The 26498-nt window shown below is 43.4% G+C and overlaps 1 protein-coding gene across 3 annotated transcripts in view; it reads right to left on the bottom strand.

The window, feature by feature from the left end:
• Cbl (Cbl proto-oncogene) overlaps window positions 1–22537 on the bottom strand; it is an 85113-nt gene extending 62576 nt beyond the window's left edge. The window contains exon 1 of one of the 3 annotated variants that reach the window (XM_052188580.1): window positions 22073–22537. In XM_052188580.1, the coding sequence (XP_052044540.1) occupies window positions 22073–22261 (189 nt within the window). In that variant the 5' untranslated portion in view covers window positions 22262–22537. Of the gene's footprint in view, window positions 1–21749; window positions 21844–22072 lie in introns of those variants that run through there. The other 2 variants (XM_052188579.1, XM_052188581.1) reach the window with 2 other exon arrangements.
• Window positions 22538–26498: the final 3961 nt, after the last annotated feature.

The raw sequence follows: 26498 nt of genomic DNA, 5'->3' as shown, positions 1-26498 counted from the left end.
ATAAAAAAATAAAAACATATAAACCCAAAAAATTGTACACCGTGAACACAAAGTTCCATGCCTAGGAAAGTATACTGGGATACACATACAAGAATGTGCAGAGCGGGGCGGTGGTGACACATGCCCCTAATTTCAGCACTTGGGAGGCAGAAGTAGACGAATCTCTGAGTTCAAGGCCTGCCTGGTCTACACAGAGAGTTCCAGGACAACCAGGGCTGCAGAGAAACTCTGTCTGGAAAAAACAAAACAAAAGTCTGCAGAACAAGATCATCACAAAAACTGGAACAACGTACATATCAATATAGAGGTGCCACCCTCATAACAACACACATGTATTATGGACACATACGTTATGGTATATTTACTACAATACAGTACTATTTAGCAATGCATTATCCTAACTGCATCATGAATGCCTCTCTTAAAATTGGTCTAAACAAGAAAAACACAATGCAAATGAAGTGGAAACATTTAGTCCTTTGGAAAGTCAGTTATGTCAAATGATGTTTTGCTGGGGCACACAGGTGAAAGATGTTTTGCTGGAGCAGACACAGCTGGAAAGATGTTTGGACACAGCAAACACATGAAAGAATGCTTGATAAGGAGTATATATTGACCCCACAAACAGTCAGAGACGAGAACTGAGCACTGGTTTGGTTTGCTCCGCTCCACCTCTATTCTTCCCTAACAACACATATGTATTGGTGGGTCCCCTTACACAGCGTTGCTGATCTACACTAGAGGTGATGCCAGAGAGAAACTTGCCAAAGAACTGCCCGTGAGGTTCCTGTGGCAGGCAGGTAGCTTGCTGCTTTCAAGGCCGCACCTCAGGCTGACTGGTGAGCCTTACAGTTTCCTCAGGATTGAACTACGGCTGCTGGTTCATGCCTGGTGTCTGCCTGCCTGGAGGACTGGTCTGCAACTGCAGAGTCATATTTGGTGTTTGCTACTGAACTGCTGCCAAAGAGGATCGAGCTCAACCCCAAAAAACTATTGCTGAACAGGTCTACTTCCCCCTTATCTTGATAATTTTTCTCTTCTACTACCTCTGCTTGGTGGCAGGCTAGAGAAGAGGTTGAACTCTTATTAAAAGTAGGCTGCAAAAAAATTTTTCCCTACAGAAAATGTCATAATGAAACCCATTCTGCTAACTAAAAACAAAAAAAGAAAATATATGCACTATACCTACATATACATATACATAGTCCTCTGCAAGAACAAACGTTCTTAAAAACTGAGAGATGGCTCAGGGGTTAAGAGCACTAACTGCTCTTCCAAAGGTCCTGAGCAAATCCCAGCAACCACATGGTGGCTCACAACCATCCATAATTGGATCTGTTGCCTTCTTCTGGAGTGTCTGAAGACAGCTACAGTGTACTTACATATAATAAATAAATATTTGGGAGAAAACTGAAACATCTCTCCATCCCAAATTTTAAATTTTCAAAAATAAAAATGAACAAATGTAAACTGGGCAGTGGTGGCGCATGCATTTAATCCCAGCACTCTGGAGACAGAGGCAGGCAAGATCTCTGGGTTTGAGGCCAGCCTGGACTACAAAGTAAGTTCCAGGACATAGTGAAACCGTATCTTAAAAAACAAAAGCAAACAAACAAAAATATATTTTATGGATATGTAACTGTCCATGAAAAGAAAGCCAAGAACTGATTTAGAAAATTAATTATATAGTTAATTAACAAAAAAGTTAATGCGGGCGGCACACACACACACACACACACACCCCCCCACCCCACCCCACCCCACCCCCCCCCCACCCCCCCACCCCCCCACCCCCCCCCACCCCCCCACGCACCACGCACACCTTTAATCCCAGCACTTGGGAGGCAGAGGCAGGCAGATTTTCTGAGTTCGAGGCCAGCCTGGTCTACAGAGTGAGTTCCAGGACAGCCAGGGCTGTACAGAGAAACCCTGTCTCAACCCCCCTCCCCAAAAGTTATTAAATATAAGAAGTAAACTCAAAGACTTCAGGCAGTCTCAGAAACTGACCAGATTTACTGGGTCCTCCTCCCTCCTAGCATTTATAAACTGCCAAGAGATGCCTACCAGAGGCCATTGAGCTGCCTAGAAAGAATATTTTCCAATCTGTTGAGCTGCCTGCAGGTTTCCAGATTTTGTAACTTGTCACCCATGCTGGGGTGGGCTTTGGTGATATAGCTATCTTTGAGTCATTTCTGCTTCTGGAAGCAATCCTTCACCCACACTCCTGTGACTCCAATAAAACTTATTTGTTTGGGGCTAAAAAGATGGCTCAATGGTTAACAGCACCAGTGGCTCTTCTATAGAATCTCCCTTTAGACTCCCCAAGACCCCATTTGGAATGAGTAGATGCTTGTGCATGTTTTCCTAGGAATGAGACAGCATCCTACAACAGCTTTCAGCAGGTTACCTTAGAATGCAATAGCTAGCTGGGTGGTGGTGGCACACACCTGTAATCCCAGCACTTGGGAGGCAGAGGCAGGCGGATTTCTGAGTTCAAGGCCAGCCTAGTCTACAAAGTGAGTTCCAGGACAGCCAGGGCTACACACAGAAACCCTGTCTCAACAAAGCCAAAAAAATAAAAATTAAAAAAAAAAAAAAAAACATAAAAAAAAACCCAACAAAACAAAGCAAAACAAAAAAGAATGCAATAGCTAGTGCTTGCTTTGTATTTTTCTGCTTGATGCTGATAAAGCTTCCTTAATTTATAGTTCCGTGGTTTTTATTGGAGACTTCTCATGCAACTTCTTGTTAAAAGCCTTTTCTGCCTGTTCTATCTCAGAACTCTTCGGGACTTGAATAATATATACTTACGAGAGCTCATCTTCTTGTCGCAACACCTCAGTAAGTAATTTTCCTTGACTTATGTTCTACTTCTTTCTCCAGCCTAATTTATGCTCCTGAGTCTACCCACTGACTTAAAGCCTTCTATTACATTAGTGTTTGAGGGCATATGCATGCCACAGCATGTTTATGGAGGTCAGAGAACAACTCTCAAGACTGGGGCCTCTCCATCTTGTGGGTCTCAGAGATCCAACTCTTCAGTTCAGGCTTGGCCTCAAGTGCTCTTACCTACACCAAACCATCTGGCTCCAAGTACCCACAAACAGTCAATAGTCTTTAGTTCTAGGATTCTGTATCATTTCACAATTCTTTAAAAAAAAAAAAAATCAATTTAGTACCAGGGACATAGTTACATGGTAAAACACTTGTCCAGTATGTACAAGGTTTAGGTACATACACACACACACACACACACACACACACACACACACACCTTGCAACTTAGTTTTTAATTTTTGTTGACACATGAATAATAGGTATATTTTAAGGCCCTGACTGGCAATTTCTGTATCCTGTTTCTATACAGTATCTCCAACTTGCCTTCAGTTGCATCTTCTCACATACCTAATTATTTTTTGTTCATTAAATACTAGCTGCTGTATAAATTATAAACAATTTGACTGTAAATACTACTCTTCAAAAAGGATCACTTCTCCTTCTAGCAGGCCACACTACCAACATCAGCAACCTTAGATCATCTTAATCCAATGCAGAGTAACAGATTAAAGGCTGAATTTCCTTCCCTATAAAAACTGATCAATTTGTTTCATTATTTTTTTTAAAAGATTTATTTATTTCATGTATGTGGGTACACTATCTTTAGACTCAACAGAAGAGGGCATCAGATACCCATTACAGATGGTTGTGAGCCACCATGTAATTGCTGGGAATTGAACTCAGGACCTCTGGAAGAGCAGCCAGTACTCTTAACCGCTGAGCTATCTCTCTAGCCATTCTGCTTCATTCTTATTCCTAAAATTCAGGCCTTGTGGGAGCCAACCCAATGTTTCCCAGGCCCTTTCCTATGTTTTTGTCCCCCTCAACATAAGACTCGGTTCTTAGAGCTTGCTTTGTTTTTCAGAACTTGACCTTAAAATTTTCTCACTGGGTAAATCAGTGGTTCTCAACCTTGCTAATGCTGCGATCCTTTAATACAGTTCCTCATGTGGCGAGGATCCCCCACAACCATAAAATTATTTCATTGCTACTTGATAACTATAATTTTGATACTGTTAAGAATCCTACTGTGGCCAAGAGGTAGTGGCGGACACCTGTAATCCCAGCACTCTGGGAGGCAGTGGCAGGCGGATTTCTGAGTTTGAGGCCAGCCTGGTCTACAGAGTGAGTTCCAGGACAGCCAGGACTATAAAGAGAAACCCTGTTTCGAAAAAACCAAATCCAAAAAACCAAAAAAAAAAAAAAAAAAAAAAAAAAAAAAAAAGGAATCCTGCTGTGGCCCCCAAAGGGTTCACAACTGCTCTGTACCTTCTACAGAAGGTCCCTGTCAGTGTCGCGGGTTACAAACAGACTAGTTAAGAGTGGTGGCTTCTGTCTATAACAGCAGAGGTCGGAAGTCTGTCACAAGATTGCTTCAAACTCAAGGTCTGCCTGGACTACAAAGCATAGTTTAAACAAGGGGGAAATCCAGAAGTGAGGAAGACAGGGACCTTCAGATATGCACAAAGACTCCAGGCTCCACAAAGCTGTCTGGACCAGAAGGAGTGATAATGTCTCATACTGCTTCTAAATGGAGCTGCCCAGAAAACACTGTAAGGATGAAAATTCACCCAAAAAGATCTATATACACGGTTAACCTACATCCCTATTACCACTAAAACAACAGTAATAAACAACAACAACAACAACAAAACCCCAAACCAACCAAATAAAAACTACAATCAGTACAGAGAACCAACCACTGAGTGTTGAAATTATAAAACTGTAAAAAGAAAATGTTAAATAAAGTAAATATCTGGATTACTATCAGGATGTAGTGGCACACTCCTATAAACTCAGTAAGTGGAGGTAGATGGATCAAAAGCTCAGTGCCAGCCTGGGATACATAAGACTGTCTCAAGAAACAAAAAGGGGAGCCGGGCAGTGGTAGCGCACGCCTGTAATCCCAACAATTGGGAGGCAGAGGCAGGCAGATTTCTGAGTTCAAGGCCAGCCTGATCTACAAAGTGACTTATAGGACAGCCAGGGCTACACAGAGAAACCCTGTCTCAAAAAAAAAAGAAAAAGAAAAAAAGAAAAAAAGAAAAGAAAAGAAAAGAAAAGAAAAGAAACAAACAAAAAGGGGAAGAGGGATAATAAGAAGGATGTGCCAGACTAGGGCAGAGCTCAAGATTACTGACAGAGCAGCTGCAGAAAGACCTTCGTGTCCCCAAAGCATATCATAAATGCTTTTGTGATGTCTAAACTAGTTATTCAATAAATATAACTTAGCTGTCCACTTTACTTGAATTATGTTGTTTTCAAGTCTTCATGACAAGTATCAAGGGAATACACATGCTTAGACATGTTTCCTTAAAATAGATCCCGACTGGTAGGTGTGACAGCACACACCTATAATACAACATAATGCCAATACTCAGAGGCAGAAAGAAGCAAGTAATTCCCTGCCAACCTGGGCTATATAAAAATACTGATTCCATTAAAACAAACAAACTGCAAAAATCCAATTTAATAGCCAACCATCATGGACTCTAAGTGAAAACACAACACATAGGCTTTAAAACTATCACTTTAATATGTATATTAAATATATAGCAGCAGATTATTTCTGGCATACTCTTAGAAAAATAGCCCTTTATAAGGCTAGCAAATAAAGATAAGCTAAATCATCAAAAATATTTGATGCATAAAATTTTTTCCTTTATTTTTTTCCAACAAGGTTTCTGCATGTAGCCTTGGCTGTCCTTGAACTCACAGGAGATCCACCAGCCTCTACCTTTAGTGCAGAGATTAAAGGTGTGTGCCACCCCCCCCCCTCTAATCATAAATATTTTAACATTGCTTCAAGAAGCTGCTCATATTATGAAGTACTAAAAAGAAGGAAACAACTTAGCTAAGAAACAAGGTTCCATTCAGAACACCACTATATTCTAAGCTCAATAGTTAAAATTTCATATTAACAAAACAAATGATTCCTATGTTACATTCCAAAACCTCATTGTAAGTTTGATGCTACAACTCAGAATATACTTTATAATAATAAAAATTGTTATATGGTAGCACCCTAAAGTATAGTGCCTCTTGGGTAGAGAGGAAACTGATACTACACAACAGGGAACTTAGCATATGCCATAAGTATGTATTATTTGTGTTAATTGAAGAAAAGGATTCAACAAAGACCACGAAAGCTTTGTGATTGAAAACTTTGTGTTTATTAAGACAAGGTCTCACCCCAGACTGGCCACTATTACAGGCATGAAACACCAGTCCCTGTGTGCTTTCTTATGTATTGTTAGGGACAGACCCTGAATCATCATAGTCACTAGACAAGCACTATCAACGGAGCCATCTCCAGACCAGGTTTTTCTTTTCAGAGGAAGCTATATATGTTTCACACTGAGAACAAAGAAAGAGAACAATAACAAGTTTCTGGTAAAACAGTAAGAATGAAACCTAAAATGCGGGTCAGAAGGATCACACTATCTAAACAGACACCTCCTAAAGCTGAAAGAAAGGGACCAGACTGAGTTTAGACAGCAGAGATATGTAGATATAGAAGCAATTAAACTGAGCCTGATGGTTTCAATTTTTCTCAATATATATGTCATTCTGGGAAATGAAGTGCAAAAAAAAAAAGGTCCCTGAATCTGACAGAAGTTATCAGGTAAGAGGGATGATGAGGAGGGTTGTCAACAAAGGAAATACCGGGTTCTGTGCAGAGTTAAGTAGGGTAATATAACAAAGTGCTGGGTGGCTGCTTTAAAAGCAGAAGACAGGTCTCTACTAGGTGATATTTACGTTGAGAGCTGAAATCACAGGGGAAAGTACAATCGGTAAAATCAGCAGAAGAGCCACAAGATACCTACCTCAACAGTCCTAAGGTACCAATGAGTTGGAACTTACCTGAGGACTATGAAAGATACAAAAGTCAATTATACTAAAGTACAGTCAACAAGGCACTATATGCAATTAAGAAATGTATGGATTTGCTTAGGAATTGCTTAGGAGATAAGACAAAGGCTAAACTTAGGTTGTCAATTAGCATTTAAAAGGACTAAATCAATTTTAGTGTTTGGTAAGATTCTATCACCAACCATATCAATAATATGAATAATATGAATAAATTCAACCTCTGGGCCTCAATACTCTTACCTATAAAGAGATAAAACCTGTCCAGTAAAATGTGGGTGAAGGGCCCTCCCAACTACCAACAAAGGCTTTAAACATCTGACGTATATAGGTCCCCTCCCATTTCCATACAACCTCACTTGCAGAACTGAGAGGAAGACAGCGGTAGCTAGGAGCAACGGCACGAACCTGCAGTTGCAGTGACTCAGGAAACTATAACAGCAACTGCACTGGCGAACAGTTGCTGCATTCCAATTTAAGTAGCATGCCAAACTTGTCTTTTAGCCTCTCCTTGATTTAGGGCACATTTCTGAGTTTGCATGTATTCAGGAGTTTAACAGTTTGTGCATTAAAATAAAAATATAGGCAAGAGGCAAAATGATAGACTTCACATCACCCTTTGACTCCCAGAAGCTATTATTACTGCTACTACTCTGGCCCATGTCAGTTACCTTCTCAGTCCTACAGTCTACAGAAACCAAGACAGAGGCAAAATACTGTAGGTAAAACAACCAGAGAACCAATCCTTTGCAAAAGCATTCACCCTTTCAAGATAGAAGCCAAGACAGGAGTAGTGGCTCATGCCTTTAATCCCAGAGGCAGGTAGATCTCTGTGAGTTTGGCGTCATCCTGATATACACAGCAAGTTCCAGGACAGCCTGGGCTTCAATATAAGATCCTGTCAAAAACAAAACAAAACAAAACAAAACAAAACAAAAAACAGGAGGGGGAAAATCAAGTCAAGTACAACTTCTAACCAAAAACATTCACAACATGGGGGACTGAAGATGCAGTTGGCTCAGAGGTTAAGACTAATTAATTGTTCTTACAGAAGACCCAGGTTCAGTTCCCAGCACCCACATTTTGGCTAACAACCATCCATAATGTCAGTCCCAGAGAATCTAAAGCCCTCTTCTAAACTCTGTGGATTTGAGGCATGGACAGGGTACACACACATACATTCAAGCCAAAAACAAAACCTCATACACAGAACCTAAATTAGAACACTAATAATAACAAAATCATTCATGTTAGGGCTGGAGAGATGGCTCAGCACTTAAGAATACTTGTTGCTCTTCCATAACCAGTGTCCAGTACAGCCGTATCAGTACTCTACTATACAGTACTATAATCCCTGTAACTCAAGCTCCAAGGGATCTAACCTTTCTTTTGGCCTCTGTGGGCACCTGTATTCATGTCACATAGACATATGCACAGACATTCATGTAAGTAAAAGTAAATAACGACAAAAACATTTACATTTATATATCCAAATACTCATATATTCTCCCTACTTTAAAATATGTGTGGCATGAGACATGGCTCACTGATTATGAGCACTTGCTTTTTTTCAAAGGGCTGGAGTTCAGTTCTTAGTACTAATCTTGCCTGTAACTCCATCTCCAAGAGAATCTGAAATTACCTTCTGATCTGTTTGGGCAAACACTGGCACATACACACATATCTTTCAAAAAAGTATTTATTAGCATATTTCTTATTAAAATTGAAGTTAAAATGTAGTATACACCTACCACCTTACAGTTGGTGGGAAGATACACACTCCTTAGTAATAAAGAACATTTTTTAATTAAACTAAAATTTCTCTGGCATTACATAGAATGCCCAGCCTACATTTACTGAAAATGAGCTAAAAACTGACAGCTTCATAACTCAACACAAAAATCCATAAAATTCTTTGCTTTTTTATTTGTTTGAGTTTTATTTTGTTTTGACTTAGAGTCTCACTCCAGCCCAAATTGGCCTCAAATTTGTAGCAATTCTCCTGCCTCAGACAGGGATTTACAAGACTGAGCCATCATACTTGGCTTCCAAAATACTTGTTGTGCATTTTTTTCTTTTTCTTTTTTTTTTTTTTTTTTCCGAGACAGGGTTTCTCTGTGTAGCTCCAGCTGTCCTGAAACTCACTCTGTAGACCAGGCTGGCCTCGAACTCAGAAATCCGCCTGCCTCTGCCTCCCAAGTGCTGGGATCAAAAGGTGTGCACCACCACTGCCCCACCTTGCTGTGCATTTTTAAACTTATATGATGGACTTTAAAAAAAACAAAGAATCTTTTATGTGTGTTTTGTCTGCATGAATGTGTGTAGCACAGGCAGCCATTGCCTAGGGAGGCTAGAAAAGGGTGCTGGAAGCACCTACTCTGGAGATACAGACTGTTGTGAGCCACCATGTGGGTGCTAGGAACCAAACCCAAGCGCTCTGCAAAAACAGCACGTGCTTTCAATGAACCATCTCTCCAGCCCATACAATGCACTTTTCACAGATGTTACTTTGTTAAAATATGACCTTATAAAAAGGTTTGAAGATTAAACATCTGCTTTTTCCAAAATGTTTTTGGGATGAATCACTACATCAGCAGGGAAATCAGCATTCCACTACAGGCCAAGTCCTCCAGTATGTAGCATTAACCCTGACTGTAAAGAAAAGACAGAGGTAGGTGTATTCTTAATACTAATGTACTCCCTAAGCAAAGAAAATGACCTAAGCATTAGCAGCCTTTTAAAAGGCATTTCAAAAAAGGCCCTCTGTGAATAATTCAAGTGAACACATCAAAGCCTCTCTGATTTAGAGAATTTTTCACTGGCAACCAGTAAACCAACCTCCTAGGCACAAATGCATACTGCTGAGCTTTAAAACTCACTCACAGAGCCTGGCATGGAGGCCCACACCTTTAACCACAGCAGGCAGAGGCAGGCAGATCTTTGTGAATTTAAGGCTAGCCAGATCTACAGAGCAAGTTCCAGGACAGTCAGGACTACATAGAGAGACCCTGTCTCAAAAAAAAAAAAAAAAAAAAAAAAAAAAACAACAACAACAATCATTAAAATATTTCAGAAAGAAAAATAATTTTGATTTTCCTAAAAGCACTGGGTGCTAGTGGCATACTCCTGTAAACCCAGAACCTGGAAGGCTGGGGCAAGAGAGTTTTGAAGAGTTTGAGGCCAATTTGGGCTCACAGTGAGTACCAAGTAAGCCAAGAATATAGCCAGACACTGTCTTTTTAAAAACAAACAGAAAGCCCTAAAGGATAAGGGAAATTCTGCTTAGCTCTACCCTCTCTATTTGGTAAATTTTATTTTATATATCCTTCAAAAGTGGCTGTCTTTTATAATTTCTAGCTATATATTTAGAGTCCCTCAGAACAATGTCAACGTCGCATGCTTAGCTCTGAAAAACTAACAATGTCCTTATACAGCTGCCACATGCTCCATTCATAATAGCTTCTCACTGGCTTCACTTCTTTCTTTGCTTCTGCCAAGGCTCAATAGTCAATAGACAAAAAACACTGGAAACTGCTATGATCACAATAGAGAGAAGTAAAACCAAGCTTAAAAACTGCTACATGGGGGTGGGAGGGGGGGTGGCAGCAAGATGGCTCAGATGGGAAAGAAACTTGCCTGCCAGCCTGACAACCTTAATTTCTGGAACCTACATGGTGATAGAAGAGAAACTGCCTGCCACCTGACCTCTACATGTATCACAGACACACACACACACACACACACACACACACACCCCTAGTTTTTCAAAAGTCATTGCATTTTTATAAAGTGAGAAGCCACAGAGAACAGTGCCTATTTTTGTTCTAAATACAGAGTTTCTCCACCAGTCAGGAATTGCCTGTTTTCTATGGTCAAGAGCTTTTATTTGTTGTCTTCTTAACTGTGTCTCTGGTTCTCAAAGCAAATGTGTAGTACTCAATAAATATTCTGAAAATATTCTGTGTCACAATACTTACACAAAATAATTTTAAATAAGCATCTTAAATAAATGTTTCTCAGTAAAATCCAGTCTGCTCATAACAGCATTTTTAAATGTATGCACCATGTGTGTACATACACATGTGGAGGCCAAGACCGCCTCAGATGTCATCCTTCTTTGAGACAGTCTCCTACTGGTCTAGGTCTCACTCATCAAGAAGGCTAGGCTGACTGGCAATGAGTTTCAGGGATCCTCCTGTCTTTCCACTGCAGCTCTGGAATTAGAAGCAGCACAGTGCCCAGCTTCTCCCGTGGGTACTGGGTTCAGATTCTGGGTCTCGTATTTGTGAGCAAAGCATTTCACCACTAAACCACCTCCTCAGGTCCCAGTGAGACATTTTGCATTTACAAGTCTTTCTGTAAAATTAATAAAACTTTTGGGGCCAGAGAGATGGCTCAGCAGGTAAAACTGCTAGCCACACAAGTGTGACAATCCAAGTTCCATCTCTGGAGCCCACATGGAAAGCTAGGTCCAGTGCTGCACACTGTAATCCTAGTGACTTCACAGAAAGATGGGAGATAGAGACAGGACTGCCCAAGGCTCCTGGACCAGCTGGTCTAGAGTTCACAGCACAGGAGAAACAAGACTGCCTCAACAGGGAGGAAAGCCAAACCCAACTCCCAAAAGCTGTCCCCACCTCTGCATGCACCCACAAACACATGCGCACTTTTTAAAGGAACAAACTGCTATGCTACAAAAACAAATGTTTTTTAAGTGGAGCTATACACGGTACAGAATATAAAACTTGATTACAGTTTTGAAGCCATCTTGCTCACAAGTACAGGAGGCACAGTCGGAAAGGTCAGCGCTCCAGGATCCAGTCTGGTGGCTTTAGACAGTAAGTGCATACATATGCATTCACATGGGCAGACACTCGTCTTTTTGAACTTCAGTTTTTGTCTGTAAATGTGAGCATTAGGTCAATTTCTAAAGTCTCTTAAAATATGCAAGCCAGGCTTGGCTATGCTAGTCAGGTTAGCATGCACATGGACGGTAACACTAGCACTTGGGAAGGTAAAGGCATCAAGATCAAGATTTCAAGGCCACCGCAACTATAAGAGACTCTGTCTCAATAAAAATACAAAAACAGAAAGAAAGGGGCAGGGAGATGGCTCCGTGGTAAAGAGCGCTTATGGTTCCGGTTCTGGAGGAGAACAGACGTTCAATTCCTAGCTCACAACTACCTGTAACTTCAACTGCAGGGGAATCCATGTCTCTGGCTCTCAGAATCACCTGTACTCATACATATACTATACACTAAGTAAAAATAGGTGGTTTTTACATAAAGAAAGGAAGGAAGGAAGGAAGGAAGGAAGGAAGGAAGGAAGGAAGGAAGAAAGAGAAAGAAAGAAAGAAAGAAAGAAAGAAAGAAAGAAAGAAAGAAAGAAAGAAAGAAAGAAAGAAAGAAAGAAAGAAAGAAAGAAAGAAAAAGAAAGAAAGAAAGAAATCCACAGAAACTTCAAATGATAGAAAGTTGGAGCTTGGCGTGATGGAGCACAACCTGTAAGCACGGCCACAGGAGGCGGACAGAGGTGTGCAGGGCCTGTCCCAGAACCCAGCCTGCCTCCTCAGAACCAGACAAGATCTAACAGTTTGACAAGTGGAAGTACACAGGGAAGCTTTAAAAAAAAAAAAAAAAAAAGAACTGAAGGCCGTTTCAAGACAGCCAGGGCTACACAGAAAAACCCTGTTTTGGGAGAGTGGGGGAAGGCAGAGGATCCCACTATTTGTTTAAAAAAGAAAAAGTATTTATTACTTTCATAAGATACCATACTGCCATGTTTTTAACAACAACAAAAAGTCAAGCTTTTCTAAATAAAAGCAACTGTGGTAATAAAGAGTCTTGCTATATCAAGTGTGATCCTTACACCAACTAGACTGTTTCCTGGATGAGGCTGAGGAATGCAGAGTCCCAGGCCTCACCCAAGACCTACCAGATCCTCCCATTTTAACAACCCCCCTCCCAGGCCGCACCCAGACCCACCAGATCCTCCCACTTAACAAGCCCTCTGAACACCTGTCGCTTGTTCACCAGTCCACCAGTTCAAGAGCCACTGGAAAAGAAGGAAAGGAGCTGGAGAAGAGCTCAGTTGGTACAGTGCTTACCTTACAAACATGAAGACCTAATTCAACCCACCAAAGTCCACATTAAAACATCAACCAACAACAAAAACAACAAAAAATACTCAAGCAGGAGTAATCCCAGAACTGGGGAGGAAGAAACAGGCAAGTACCTGGGGCTATCTGGGATTGTGTAAGATGGCAAGCCTAGCCTACAGGACCAGTTCCAGGAAGAAAAGGTGGAAAGTGTCTGAGGAATGAATGACCCCCTAGGCTGGCCTCTGGCCTACAAGCACACACACACACACACACACACACACACACACACACGCAACTGAGAGACTTGTAAAAAATTGTTAGTACATTAAGCTATTAGATACAGTATTTTGAGATTCTTGAATTATAAAAAAGGATGTGAAATTATAAACAACTCCAAGATATAAAGAATGACTAATTACTGATCCTCCTCGGTATCACTGTAGATCTGGAGTAAATATTCAGCTAGACAGATTTACCCAGTATTCTCAAAGTGTTGGGTTTCATCTCCAGTATCAGAAGAAAGGATCCAAATGCTAAAAACTTTACAGGTTACAAGTCAATAATGCAGTAAATGTCTCAAAGATGATGCTCTCCATCAAATTTCTTAGAGTCACTTGGGAAACAGTATATGAGATGGAGGGAGGAATGACCTCTAGATACTTCTAGAGAGGGTATTCATTTGGAGTATGAGAATACTGAGGACTTCTACATTTTCTATACATTTTATGATTCATCAGTTGTATTTTCTCTTTCTCAAAAAAAGTGTTACAGATCCACACAGCTGTTCAAAACAGATCTAAAGAAGGAAGTAGTTCTGAGGAAGATACCTCAATGCCTGTAGCCCTAACACTTGAGAGGCTAAGCAGGAGAGCTGCTCAAAGTGTGAGGTCAGCCTGGGTTACATAGCAAAGTCCTATACCTAAAACAAAACAGAAACAAAAAAATTACAAAAATGCAGACCCCATCCTATTCAGTGCAGCACCAGAGGGAGAATTGGCCTTGCTCAAAGTTGCCTCCCATGCAGCCCAGAGCTGGGGGAAAAAGGAGCAGTAAGTTAAGGTCCTTTGGTGTCAGACGAATCGAAACACTGACCCAGCAGTCATTCCAAAAGACACAGAGAAAAAAGATCCACCATGTCACCAGTGCTGTCATGTCCTGTCCCCACACTACCACCCTATCCCTGGTGGGCCCCAAGACTGTCCCAACCCGGCACTGCGGACTCTGACGGCTATGTGCAGGCAGTTGCCACCACTGCTCTCAGTAGTGCCTGCATCCCCAGGGACATGTCTCAAACGTCATTCTTAGAATCCTTTCCCCCTTTTGGAAGCTGCTGTGGGAGGAACACTGTGGGGGACAGCGTGAGGCTGCTTTCCAGGGCTCCTAGTGACCACTCCCACCTATTTCCTTCCAGCACAAAATGTGCTAATCACAAAAACACTTCACAATGACTTGCTTGTTACAATCCCCCCTCCTAACAAACCTAATGGACATCAGAATTAACAACTTCTTTAGAAACCGTGATTAAAATTTAGGCTCTGTTTTCAAACTAAAACTCAATCTGCTTTTCTTTGAATGTTCCAGGTTAATCATTAAGGAAACAATTTTTTCACAGTTTATGTTTGAATACAACATTAATTCTAAGGGGGAAGACTCAGGGACCAATGTGATCATGATTTATCAGTTTGTTATATGTACACAACCAGCTAACTACATATTAAATAAAAGCAAATTTTCTATAGTAAGAGCCATCAAAAAGCTTAGCCTTGATTTAATCCTACTTTAAAATATTTTTTATCTTGTGTATACAAATGTTTTGCCTGCATGTTCACCTATGTACAGAGTATAAGCCTGATGCCACAGTGGCCAGAAAAAGACATCAGATCCCTTGAAACTAAAGCTAAAGGCATGTGTGGGATGGGCATCAAACCCCCGTCCTGAGATAGAGCAGCCAGTGCTCTTAACCACTAAGCCATCTCCCAGACCCGTAATCCTATTCCTAACCTTTCAAACTTGATCACCAGTCATACAAAATATTTACCTCAAATCTCACACATATGGAGTTAATGAAGAATTTTATATCCTCTGGGGGACTCTGAAACATACATACACAAAAGAGCACATTTTTCCAGGCATGGTGACAAACACCTAAAACCCCAGGACTAGAAAGACAAGGACATGAAGATCAGAAGGCTTGAGGCCAAGCTGAGCTACAAAATGTAAGCCTCTCTCAAAAACCAAAAAATGTAAAAAATAAAAGATACAAGTATTTTGTACCTTTTATTTGTATGCTGGAAGTGTTGGCACATGCCTTTAATCTCAGAACTTGAGAGGCGGACACAGTAATATCTCCGAGCTTAAGGCCAGCCAGGTATGGAAATCAAGTTCTAGGACAGCCAGCCCTACACAGAGAAACCCTGTCTTGAAAAAAAGTCAAAGTCAAAATGATAAAAAGTGCTGGTGGCGATCGATGTCTACAGCTACGGTCCTAGTCCCTAGAGGGGGCAGAAGGTGGTCTGAGGCAAAAGATTGCTTGGATTTCAAAACCAGCCTGGCAGCATGAGGGGCCCGCCTTCATCACTTCCCCTTAGCCTGGGAATGGTAAATGCCAACATAGACAACATTAATTAAGTATAATGGGAAAATAATGTGTACATTCATCCATGTTCACCACACAAAGTAACCAACACACATAATTTGAAGAACCACTAACTCTAACTTAAACATAGCTACCAGAAGCCAGGCACAGCAGCAGCACATGTCTGCAACGCCAGCACTTGGGAAGCACAGGTGAGCGGACTGAAAGCTCAAGGTCAGCCGTAACTACAGTGAGTTCCAGAGTTCCATCCCAGCTGAAGCTATATGATGAGACTGTCTTGGAGAGAAGTAGCAAACATTTATTTCATTCAATGGTACTAGTTAAACATTACCTTAGTACCAACTGAGAAAATGAGTTTCACACCGCACAAATGAGGGCCAGGTAGAAAATCATCCTGAGCCCTACATAGGTCTTTCTCTAGACACAATCACGATTCCCCTAGAAATGTGTCTTTAGGTTATTTTGCTGTTTGAACACTGGCATATACCTATACAAACCTAGACGACAGCCAGTCACAAGGCTCGCTCCCAATTAAGGAAGAGCTGCTGTAGGCATGGCATCTATAAGGCTGTTTCTGTTTAACACTGCATATAGTTTCTTAACTTTCACTAGAAGGAACACAGACACTAAAATAATATAGTCTAGTAAATGTGATACATAAGCCAGTAACAGTCATTTGTCATCACTATTTGTCATCAAGAATTATGCAATGTGGTCATTCTATGTGACTGGCCTCACAGAGGGGTTTGTGTCAGCACCACATGCAGCAGCGTGGCGTCCTGTGAAGTGAAGTAAGTGCTCCATAGTTATCTTGTGAGACCAGCGTCATCCATGTGGGCTGTGACTGACACACATAGCACCACTGCAATGGCTTCTGAGATTGAGAATTTGTTGTAGCCAGGCGGTGGTGGCGCACGCCTGTAATCCCAGCACTTGGGAGGCAGAGGCAGGCAGATTTCTGAGTTTGAGGCCAGCCTGGACTACAGAGTGAGTTCCAGGACAGCCAGGGCTATAATTTGAGAGAAACCCTGTCTCGAAAAACCAAACCAAACAAAACAAAACAAAAAAAAATTTTTTGTTGTATACCCAAAAAGGAAGTAAACAGAACTTATAAAGCCTTAGGAAGTAGGTTAACCCTGGATTCCAAGTCAGGAGATTATTTTACTTCTGACCCTAACTACCTTTACCTATAAAACAAGGATGACACTAATAAAGAGTTATGACAAGAAATAAATTTACTGTGGCTAAAATAAATTCTTCCACAACAAAACAAAGTAAATCAGCTAATTAATTCCCACCCACAGGCCTTTTCCTTTCAGTTAATTCCTTTGGGTCATACAAGTAACTTAATTTAGCAAAAACCTATACAGTGCCTACTACTGTAAAGATCCCCTGACTGAAGAGTGTAACAGACAATTAGCTTACATCGCTTACAGCTGCCTTCCTTGTGGAGTTTACAAGCTTCAGAGGTTGTCTGGCATGGTGGCCGATGTACAGCTATAACCCTGGCTACCCAGAGGCTAAGGCAGGAGAATCACAGAAAATTGGGAGGCCAATCTAGTACAAACAAAAATATCCATGGTGGGGTTGTTTCTGAGAGGAAAACCAACAAGCAGCCAGGTGTGCTGGTATGCATTTAATCCCAGCACTTGGCAAACGGAGACACACAGATTCATATGAGTCCCGGGTCAGCAAGACCACATCTAAGAAAGAAAACAGCAGCAAAGGGTGCCCAAGAGCCCGGAGACTAAGATAAACTCAGAGCAAACGCGTCTTGTGCTTCAACCTAAGAGCCCCAGGTCTCTGCACAGACCACTTCAGGAGTCACTTAGCATTCCCAATCCCCAGGAGGTGGAGCGTGTGAGCCTAACCCCTAGCACCTGCCTGGACCTCAGCAGACAAATCAAATGGAAGGAGGGAAGGGAGAGGGGAGGGAAGGGCAACAAGTCCAATGAAAATACTAAAGACATTTATCTTCCAAATATACTAATTTACCCAACATTCTTTGGGAGTGGGGAGCAGGTAGGGCCGAGGAAAGATGACGTAAGGAAAGCAGATCACTTTCTTCTTTATTATTGAGCGTGTGCACACGTGTGCCCATATGTGTGCGGTGTTCAGAGAACAACATGCAGGACTTGGGTCTCCTTTCACTTTGTGCATCCTGAGGCTCACACTAAGGTCATCAGACTAACTCGGCAGGCAGCAAGGGTCTTTTCTTACCTGCTGAGCCTTCTCACTGCCCCCAAATCATGCTCTTTTGAAAATACTTCTTTGAATCTCAAACCTGAGAGCTATGTATGGTGATGCCTGCCTGTGATGCAGGAGGATTGCTGTTAGTTCAAGCACGGCCAGCCTGGGCTACACAACCAATGGTTCTAAGACAGCCTGGGCTACAGTGATACCTAAGATCCTACCACTTCAGAGGGAGAAAATTATGGCCTACAAGACTGCATTTTCAGCCAGGCGGTGGTGGCGCACAACTGTAATCCCAGCACTCTGGGAGGCAGAGGCAGGCGGATCTCTGAGTTCGAGGCCAGCCTGGTCTACAGAGTGAGTTCCGGGACAGCCAAGGCTACACAGAGAAACCCTGTCTCGAAAAAAAACAAATCCAAAAAAAAAAAAAAAGACTGCATTTTCCCCAGAAATTCTTCAAGCTAAGAATAGTTTTTAAGTTTTAAAACCTCAAAACAACAAGTGATACGGGATTAAGCATGCTAACCAGCAAGACCAAAATATTTACTATCTTTCCCTTTCACCAACCCCAGCTATACTTTACAATGGCACTTTACATCTTTATAAATTAAGTATCTTGTTGACTTAAAATTTACATGTTAAGGCCATTTAAAACTTCTTTCCATCCTCTCCTCTCTGCCTAGTCTTTGAAATACTAGCCAACTTCTTTACAGAGAAACAATTCTACAAGTATTTACTATAATAGCCTGGTAAAGCCGGGGTGGGCGGATGGCAGGGCTAACAAGCAAAAAGGAAAACTTGGTCACACCCCTTTTTGTGTTCTAACACAAGCATTTTTTTCCAACAAGGTTAAGTCTCACATGGCTGAGCAAAGCCTACAGCTGAGCTGCAGACATCCAAAACTGGGGAAGGAGCAGACCAGCAGTCCCCAGGGCTAGCCTGGTGAAAAGCAGGCTGGAATCAGACACACCTAACCTTCACCAGAACAAGACCGGGATGAAGTGATGACCCGGGACTTACTACAGAATTCTACATGTCAGAAAGAGGCAATGAGGAGCTGCAGAGATGGCTCAGCAGTTAAGAGCACTGGTTGCTCTTAGCAGAAGACCTGGGTTCAGTTCCCCAAACCTGCACGGAAGTTCACTGGTAGGCAGGCTGTTACTTCAGTTCCAGGGGAATCAGACTCCTGGCCCTCTCATAGACAGCAGGCATACAGGAGATGCATATACACAATACACACAGGGAAAACACTCATGCATATAAACAAAAAGGTGTAGGACTGGGGGAGGGACGGTGAGTGCTAACACTCCGCTGGGACTCACTTGATGGAAGTAGTGAACCAACTCCGACAAGTTGTCCTTTGATGGCCATACATGGGCTATCAAATGCATTAAAAAAAATCCACACACATACACACAAAATAATGTATATTCTTAAAAGACCTTAAAAAACAAAATAAAAAGAACCCCCCCCCCAAGCCGGGCAGTGGTGGCGCACACCTTTGATCCCAGCACTCCGGGAGGCAGAGGCAGGTGGATTTCTGAGTTGAGGCCAGCCTGGTCTACAGAGTGAGTTCCAGGAGAGCCAGGGCTACACAGAGAAACCCAGTCTCGAAAAAAGAAAAGAAAAGAAACCCCCAACACACCAAGGGCAAAGGAGATGGTACAACTTAGCAAGTACTAGGTATTAAGTAACAATCCGGAAGTATTAAGAAAATCTGGAAGTCTGAAAAGTGGTACAAACCTGCAGGCCTGAGTTGAGAAAGGACTGAGCTTTCATTTCAGCACAGTTAGTGAAGGGTTACACGACACGCTGCTGAAACCATCTTCAGAGACAAGCACTAGAAAGTAAAACAGCCTGCCTTCCTACACTAGAATGGTAAAGCCTGCTGTCCTTGAAATGACCAAAATCTAAACAGTCTCAATCAAAACTTTGAGACTGTGATTGAACATCCCTAGAAACTCTCAAATTTCAATACTCTCAAGTGATACGAGCATAGATCAAATAAGGGACTGCCATGTAGAATGTGACTAGCTATAATCTATCTTTCATTAGCAGAAACAGTTTTAAAGTCATTATTTTACAGAAGTCACTAATCAGGATTACTTTGATACAATGAACCCACTCACACATCCTATATAGGAAACTAAAAATGAAGCTATTTTTCTCTACCAGGAGTCTCCAACAGTTAATCTCCCAAAATGTAAACCTACAAACTTTAAACTGTAAAGACATTTAATATTTACAACAGATGTCAACAGACAGATTTAAGCAGCATTTGACAGGCTGAGGCAGAAGGACTGCTGTGAGTTCCAGCCTGGCCTGAGATTCACAGTGAAAGCTTGTCTCGGGAAACAAACACAGATGGATGTTGGGTCAAAAGTTTGGTGGGTGAGTTGGTGTTCCTATCACGCCACCAGGGATCCTGCCTGTCCACAAGAGGCAGCCTCCCCAGGTTCCATAGCACCTTGTCTGGCCTCAGTGGGAGAGAAAGCGCACAGCCTTGCAGAGACTTCACGTGCCAGAGTCAGGGGATACCCAGAGGGACACCCACCTGCTCAGAAAAGAAGGGGAGGAGGACTAGGGGAGGGGGTGACCAGGAGAAGGGCTGTAGTGTGTGGGATATAAAGTGAATAAGTTCAAAAAACAAAACAAAAAACAAAAAACCATGGTTGCATTCCCTGGCATCTCCAGACAGCCCTGGTTATACTGGGCCTAGAGAGGTTGTGCAGTGGTTAAGAGCCCTCGTTCATGCAGAAGACACAGGTTCAATTCCCAGCACCCATCTGGCTCACAACCATCCATAACTCCAGTTCCAGGGAATCCAACATCTTATGGACTCCAGGGCACTGCATGCATATGGTACACAGTCATACATGCACACAAAATATCCAAAGAAATAAAATATTTTAAAAAGAAAAAACGAGATATCAGCATATCTTTATGGTGGTTTTATAATTTCCAATAAAGTCAGTTCCACAACACCAAAATAATCAGCATACTTATGCCATTAATTGCAGTATCAATTGGGACCAGGGAGCTCCCACAATTCAAATTACTTAATGTAGGGAAAAAAATCAGTCCAGGAAAAGTGGCTCTGAAACCACTGGTATGCACTGCAAGAGTGTTAATTCTCACACAGGACTTATTAAGCATTTATATAGCAGTTACATTGGCCAAGTGCTTCATAATAATTTTATTGGCTGTTTCTAGTCCAAAACAACCCATAGAGAACTTTACAGAAGAGGAACCTAGGCCCAGAGAGGAACATAAGAAAACCAAATTTACCCCGGAGGAAATAACACCATTCACTTACATGCCGGGGCCTCCTAATCACATTTATCTGCAGTAGGAATGTTGAAAAATTAATGACTGTGTTAAGAGTCAAGGAAACAGAGCACTGACTTCCAACAAAATGTTAAGACAAGATTGTATGTTCACTTCTAAGTACTGGGGCCAGCCAGCTACAAGAAAGACTACATTATACAGGCACAACTGTAAGGAAGTAAGATTCTCCTGAATGACAGACTTAAAGGGCTAACCATAAGCAACCCCACCCCCGCACCTGATTTTATAATGGCTATCAAAGGGGTCTTGAAATAATAAGCAGGTAGGCCCGTTACAAAAAACCAAACACTAAGCCCAGTGAGAAAAGCACCGAGTGCGAGGAGGAAGTTCTGTAGAAGTCGGACTGTTAATTCAGCACGCTCAGCCAGTCCACCTTTCGAAAGATAATGGTTCTAACCAGAACTTGTGGTTTAACCAGTGCCTATCTCAGCAGCAGCAAAAGATTACATCCAACACTTTGCAAGACAAAAACTTAAGCCATCCTCAGCGGAGAAGGGACGTCCCTTCCCTGCCCCCATTTAAACCCACCTCTTTTCTTTGATCTGTGTGCTACATCTTAATGAGAAAAAAAAACTATAAGCTCACCCTGACCGCAGCCAGCCCGGCCGCCTCCTGACCCCATGTCCCTCACCAGGGCGACTCCTCTTCCGACCCGGAGCCCCAGCCGGCAGCTCCGACACATCCCTCAGGCCCACCCCCCGGGGCCCACTCGGCGACCCACATCCCCAAGCTCCGCACCCCCAACGCACTTCCGCCCGGGTGGCGCGGTGACCAGCCCTCCCCCAGCCCCCACCCCATCTTTGTCTGGCTCCCCCACACCTCAACGTTCCCAACTGCCAACGGCAGCCCTCCCTCTCGCCCCACCGCCCACGCCCACCCGGCGCCGCGCGCGCCCGCAGGCCGCTCACCTTGTCCATGAGCTTCCAGCACTTCTCCACCATCTTCTTGTCCACCGTGCAAGGAGGGTGCGGGCTGAGGTGGTGGTGGTGGTGGTGCGGCTGGAAGGCGTCCTTCATGAGCCCGATCAGGCCGCCCGCTCCCGAGCCCCCAGAGCCGCCGCCGCCGGCGCCCGAGCTCTTCTTCACGTTGCCGGCCATGGCCAGCGGAGGGTCGGGAGCCCGCTCGGCCGCGAGCGAGGGAATGGAGCGGGGCGAGAAGGAGGGGCCTCTCCGGCAGCCACCGCCGGCGCTCGCAGCCGAGGGAGTGAGAGGGAGGCGCCCGCCCTGAGGCGCGCCCCTGCGCGGGCGCGCGGGCGCGCGGGCGGCCGGAGCTGCGCGGGAGCGCGCGCCGGAGACGGGCAAGCACGGAACGCCGCGGCGACCCCCAACTCGCGCACGAGCTCGCGAGCACCCGCGTGCCCAGCGGCTCCCGGAAAGCCTCGACCAAGTTTCCGCGCCCACTGCTCCCGCCCCGACCCTCTGGGACGGGGCGTGGCCTCCCGGGGCGGAGCCCAAAGGAAATTCGGCTCCTGCGCCCTCTGCTGGAGAAGCGAGAAATGGAAGGAAAGAGGTGGGGTCCAAGGTAGAACCTGCGCACTAGGCAGAAGAGAAGCCTAGCCGTCCATGTTCTTTGTGGCTTGTCGCCTCCGGGAGCGAGTCATGGCTGTGCTCCGATTTAAGACAGGTAGGGATGGAAGGAGTCTTCTAAATGTGGATGTCGAGCTTTGAGTTATCTGCCTCATATTGTGGGAAGATGAAGAAAGAAAGCCAAAGTTCATTTTCTACCCCTTAGTATTTTTATTTTGTGGTGATTGGAATTGAACCTACGACTTCACACATCCTAAACAAGCACCCCCCACCTTGAGTATATCCCTGCTCCACCATTTTGTTTCACCATGTGGCCCTGGCTTTCCTGGAACTTGCTATGTAGACCAGGATGGCTTTGAACTCGCAGAGATCCACATGTGTCTACCTCCCGAGTGCAGGTATTAAAAATCTCCTTGGTATTTATAACTGGCAAAGGTTGGGAATTCAGGTGCTGCAGCTTTTTGCAGACTGATTAAGTCCCAGAAAAGTTTAAGCTGAGGGGCACTCGCGTCTCAAGCGCTTCTTCCAGACCTTTTAAAACAAGTAACTTCCTTTTGATCTTTTTTCTTTCTGAAGAGTAATTCCTTTTCTGGGAACTGAATATGTACTTTAAAGATATTCTATTGCTCAGCGGAATGCGCTGCCAGCACGAGGCCCCGCCCACGGAGGCTGTGAGACAGCTGTGAGCACTGGCCACTTGCACAGATGAACAGAAATTCAGCTCTGGGACGCCCTCACTTCCCTAATCTTCAGACTTCATTAGAAGAACTTTGAAAATAGGAACTCCTTTTCCAAAGAAGAAGAAAGTACCCTGACTTGGTGTGCTATTTTTTTTTTAACTCCAAAGCCCTTTGGTGACTTTAAGTACTCAATTCTGTCACCAAACCTTTGACTGGTAGGTTGTTGAACTTATGCAGTACTTGAAGAAAGAAAACTATCTCTGAACTCCAGAGCTATTCAGTCCTACTACTTTGGGTTGCAAATCACTCATCTTTATCTAAGATATTTTTGAACCTTTATTATCATTTCATGTCAATAGCCTGACCTTTTATGGGTTTCTTTGTTTTGGTTTTGTTGGTGGTGTTGGGTTTGGGGTTGTTTTGAGACAGCGTCTCTCTATGTAGTCCTGGCTGTCCTGGAACTCTTTATATAGAGCTTGCCCAAAACTCACAAAGATGCTCCTGCCTCTGCCTCCTGAGTGCTGGGATCATAGGCATGCACCACTATGCTCAGCCTTTTATCATTTTCTACCTAGAAAAAAAATTACAAGAATCTACCAAAGGAAAATCTAGGGAGCACTCTAAAATTACCATCAAAAGTCGGTAAGGCCTGTGTCCCTTCCTAGTCGCAGGCCTTCTGACTCTTCTGGACTATCGAACCCCTCTTCGCTGACACTGTCACGTCATTCTGTCACCATTCCTACAGTGTAGCCTGAAACACACACACACACACACACACACACACACACACGAACTTTTAAACCCTCCCACTGTTGCATCTGTAATAAAATTAACAATCACAATCTTACATAAAATTGTACACTACTTCGTGATACATAGATCCTGTGCTGGCTAACTTACCAAGTCACAGCACAACAGCAATATTTTCTTCACCACCGCTGAGTGTGTTCCCTCTGCCTGTAGTGTGTTTTTAAGATCCACATCATTCTCCAAAAATCATTTGGACTGGCTGGGCAGTGGTGGCGCATGCCTTTAATCCCAGCACTTGGGAGACAGAGGCAGGTGGATTTCTGAGTTCAAGGCCAGCCTGGTCTACAGAGTGAGTTCCAGGACAGCCAGGGCTTCACAAAGAAACCCTGTCTCGAAAAAACAAAAAACAAAAAAAAGAGAGAGAGAGTTCACTAAGCACCAGCACTGAATCATTAGGAGGAGACAATTTGAAACCCCAGCAAACCTCTGATTTAAACTGTAAATGTAGTTAAGTGCTCATTTGAATTTACTATATACACAGTTTTGCCAAGAGTTGCATCTAATCCCAATGTCATTTCTATCCCAGAACCCTCACTGCTGGCTCGTCTGGAGGCTGCCAACTCTCTCCTAACCATGAGAAAAGCAGAGGATTTGCCAGAAACCTGAGCACCCAGCAGGATGCTTTGACATTGACTCCTGTGTCAGTTTCCTGGGAGAAGCACAGCTGCTCTCACAAGGAACAAAGGACAGCAACCAAATCAATGAAAGCTTACCCCATCCCCCAGGCAGGGATCAGCAGTGCCGAAGGCAACCCCCATACCCTGACCTCTCCATACCTCTAACCTCCCGTCTGTCCATCAGAGAAGTGGCCAAGGGCCGAGGAGCTCTTTTCCCCAGAGGGAAGCAAAGAGAGGAACTGGAAACCACCCTATGTTTTATAGTTTTTGTAATAGCTCGGTATCCAGCCCAGAGAAGATGGACACAGTTTTCTAATTCCAGAAATCTGAGAGCCACATACCTCTAGGCCTTTGCAAAGCTGTGTTTCCTGCCGAGAAGGACACACACACACACACCACCTGCTTCCACTAACCTTACCAGACCAATTCCTCCCATCCAGTAAGCCCTTCAAACTTAGCAGTCTTGACCCTTCCAGGCACCAGCAATAGGCAGGCTCGCCACTTCCTGATGGTAGCCCCCTGGCCCTGGACTGCAGTGACCTTTGCTGCTCTCCTGTTTTCTTCTAGAAGACTGGACCCTTTGCAGACACACTGATTAAAAAAAGCCTCAGGCCAGGGCCAGGCTTGGTGCCTCACACTTCTTTGCTGAACCCACACCAATCTTGTGAAAGTTAAAAAGCAAGACTCATGGGCCACATTGAAACAGACTTTCTCCCATGTAAGTTAATGATAATTCTTTCTTTGCGGTCAGAGACACCTACAACCAGAAATATGTTGATCATCCGTCCTAAGCAACAATTGTTTTCCTTTTCTCCCCGACTCCCTTTTTTTCTTTTGGAGACAGGTCTCGATGTGTTTCCCATGCTAACATCAAGTATCTGGTTCAAAGCATCCTCCTACCAGAGCATCCCAGGAGGCTGGGACTCTACAACCATGTCACTCTGCTCAGCTCACAGTTCCCACAACCATTGGGAAGCACAGATGTTTACATTATAATTCATAACAATAGAAAAATTGCAGTTATAAAGCAACAATAAAAATAATTTTGTGGTTATGGGTCATAGCATTAGGAAGGCTGAGAACCAGCGCTATAGGCCAAGGCCATTGTGTCTTTGATGAGGCCATGTTTCTTTTCATATGTAAATAAGCAATCTCATATTTGGAGAACAGTGAATGATTATCTATCCTCTCAAAATCAGGATGTGGTTCACACCTTTAATTCCAGCCCTGAAGAAACAGAGGTAGATGCCCCGATCTATGGGTTCCAGGTCAGTCAGAGCTACACAGTAATACCCTCTCTCAAAAGACAAGCAAACAGAAGCCCTCCTGGATAGATCTTATTCAAAGGCAGACAGGGAGCCAGCAAGATGGCTTATCGGTAAAGGTGTGGGCTGGCAGACTTGATGACCTGGGTTCAGTCCCCAAGATCTACATGGAAGAAGAGAACCAAGTCCCCTAAGTTGTCCTCTGACCTGTAATATGCCCTAGAGTTGTGCCTACGCAGGAACACACACTAAATGTAATACAAATTTTTAAGATGTAATTTTAACAATCTGAAAGTGTGTGTGCACTTGTTCTCCAAGAGCAGCACGTACCCTTAACTGCTGACCCGTCATCTCTCCAGCTGCAGTTGGCCTTTTTCTCACAGTTTTTATTTGGTTTGTTTTCTAAAGAGGGGCTGAATTGCTGAACACATGCCCA

The sequence above is a fragment of the Apodemus sylvaticus genome, chromosome 7 (genome assembly GCF_947179515.1).
Source record: "Apodemus sylvaticus chromosome 7, mApoSyl1.1, whole genome shotgun sequence".
Classification (NCBI taxonomy): Eukaryota; Metazoa; Chordata; class Mammalia; order Rodentia; family Muridae; genus Apodemus; species Apodemus sylvaticus.
The sequence above is the reverse complement of the archived record's forward strand: the minus strand, read 5'-3'. Positions and strand labels throughout refer to the sequence as shown.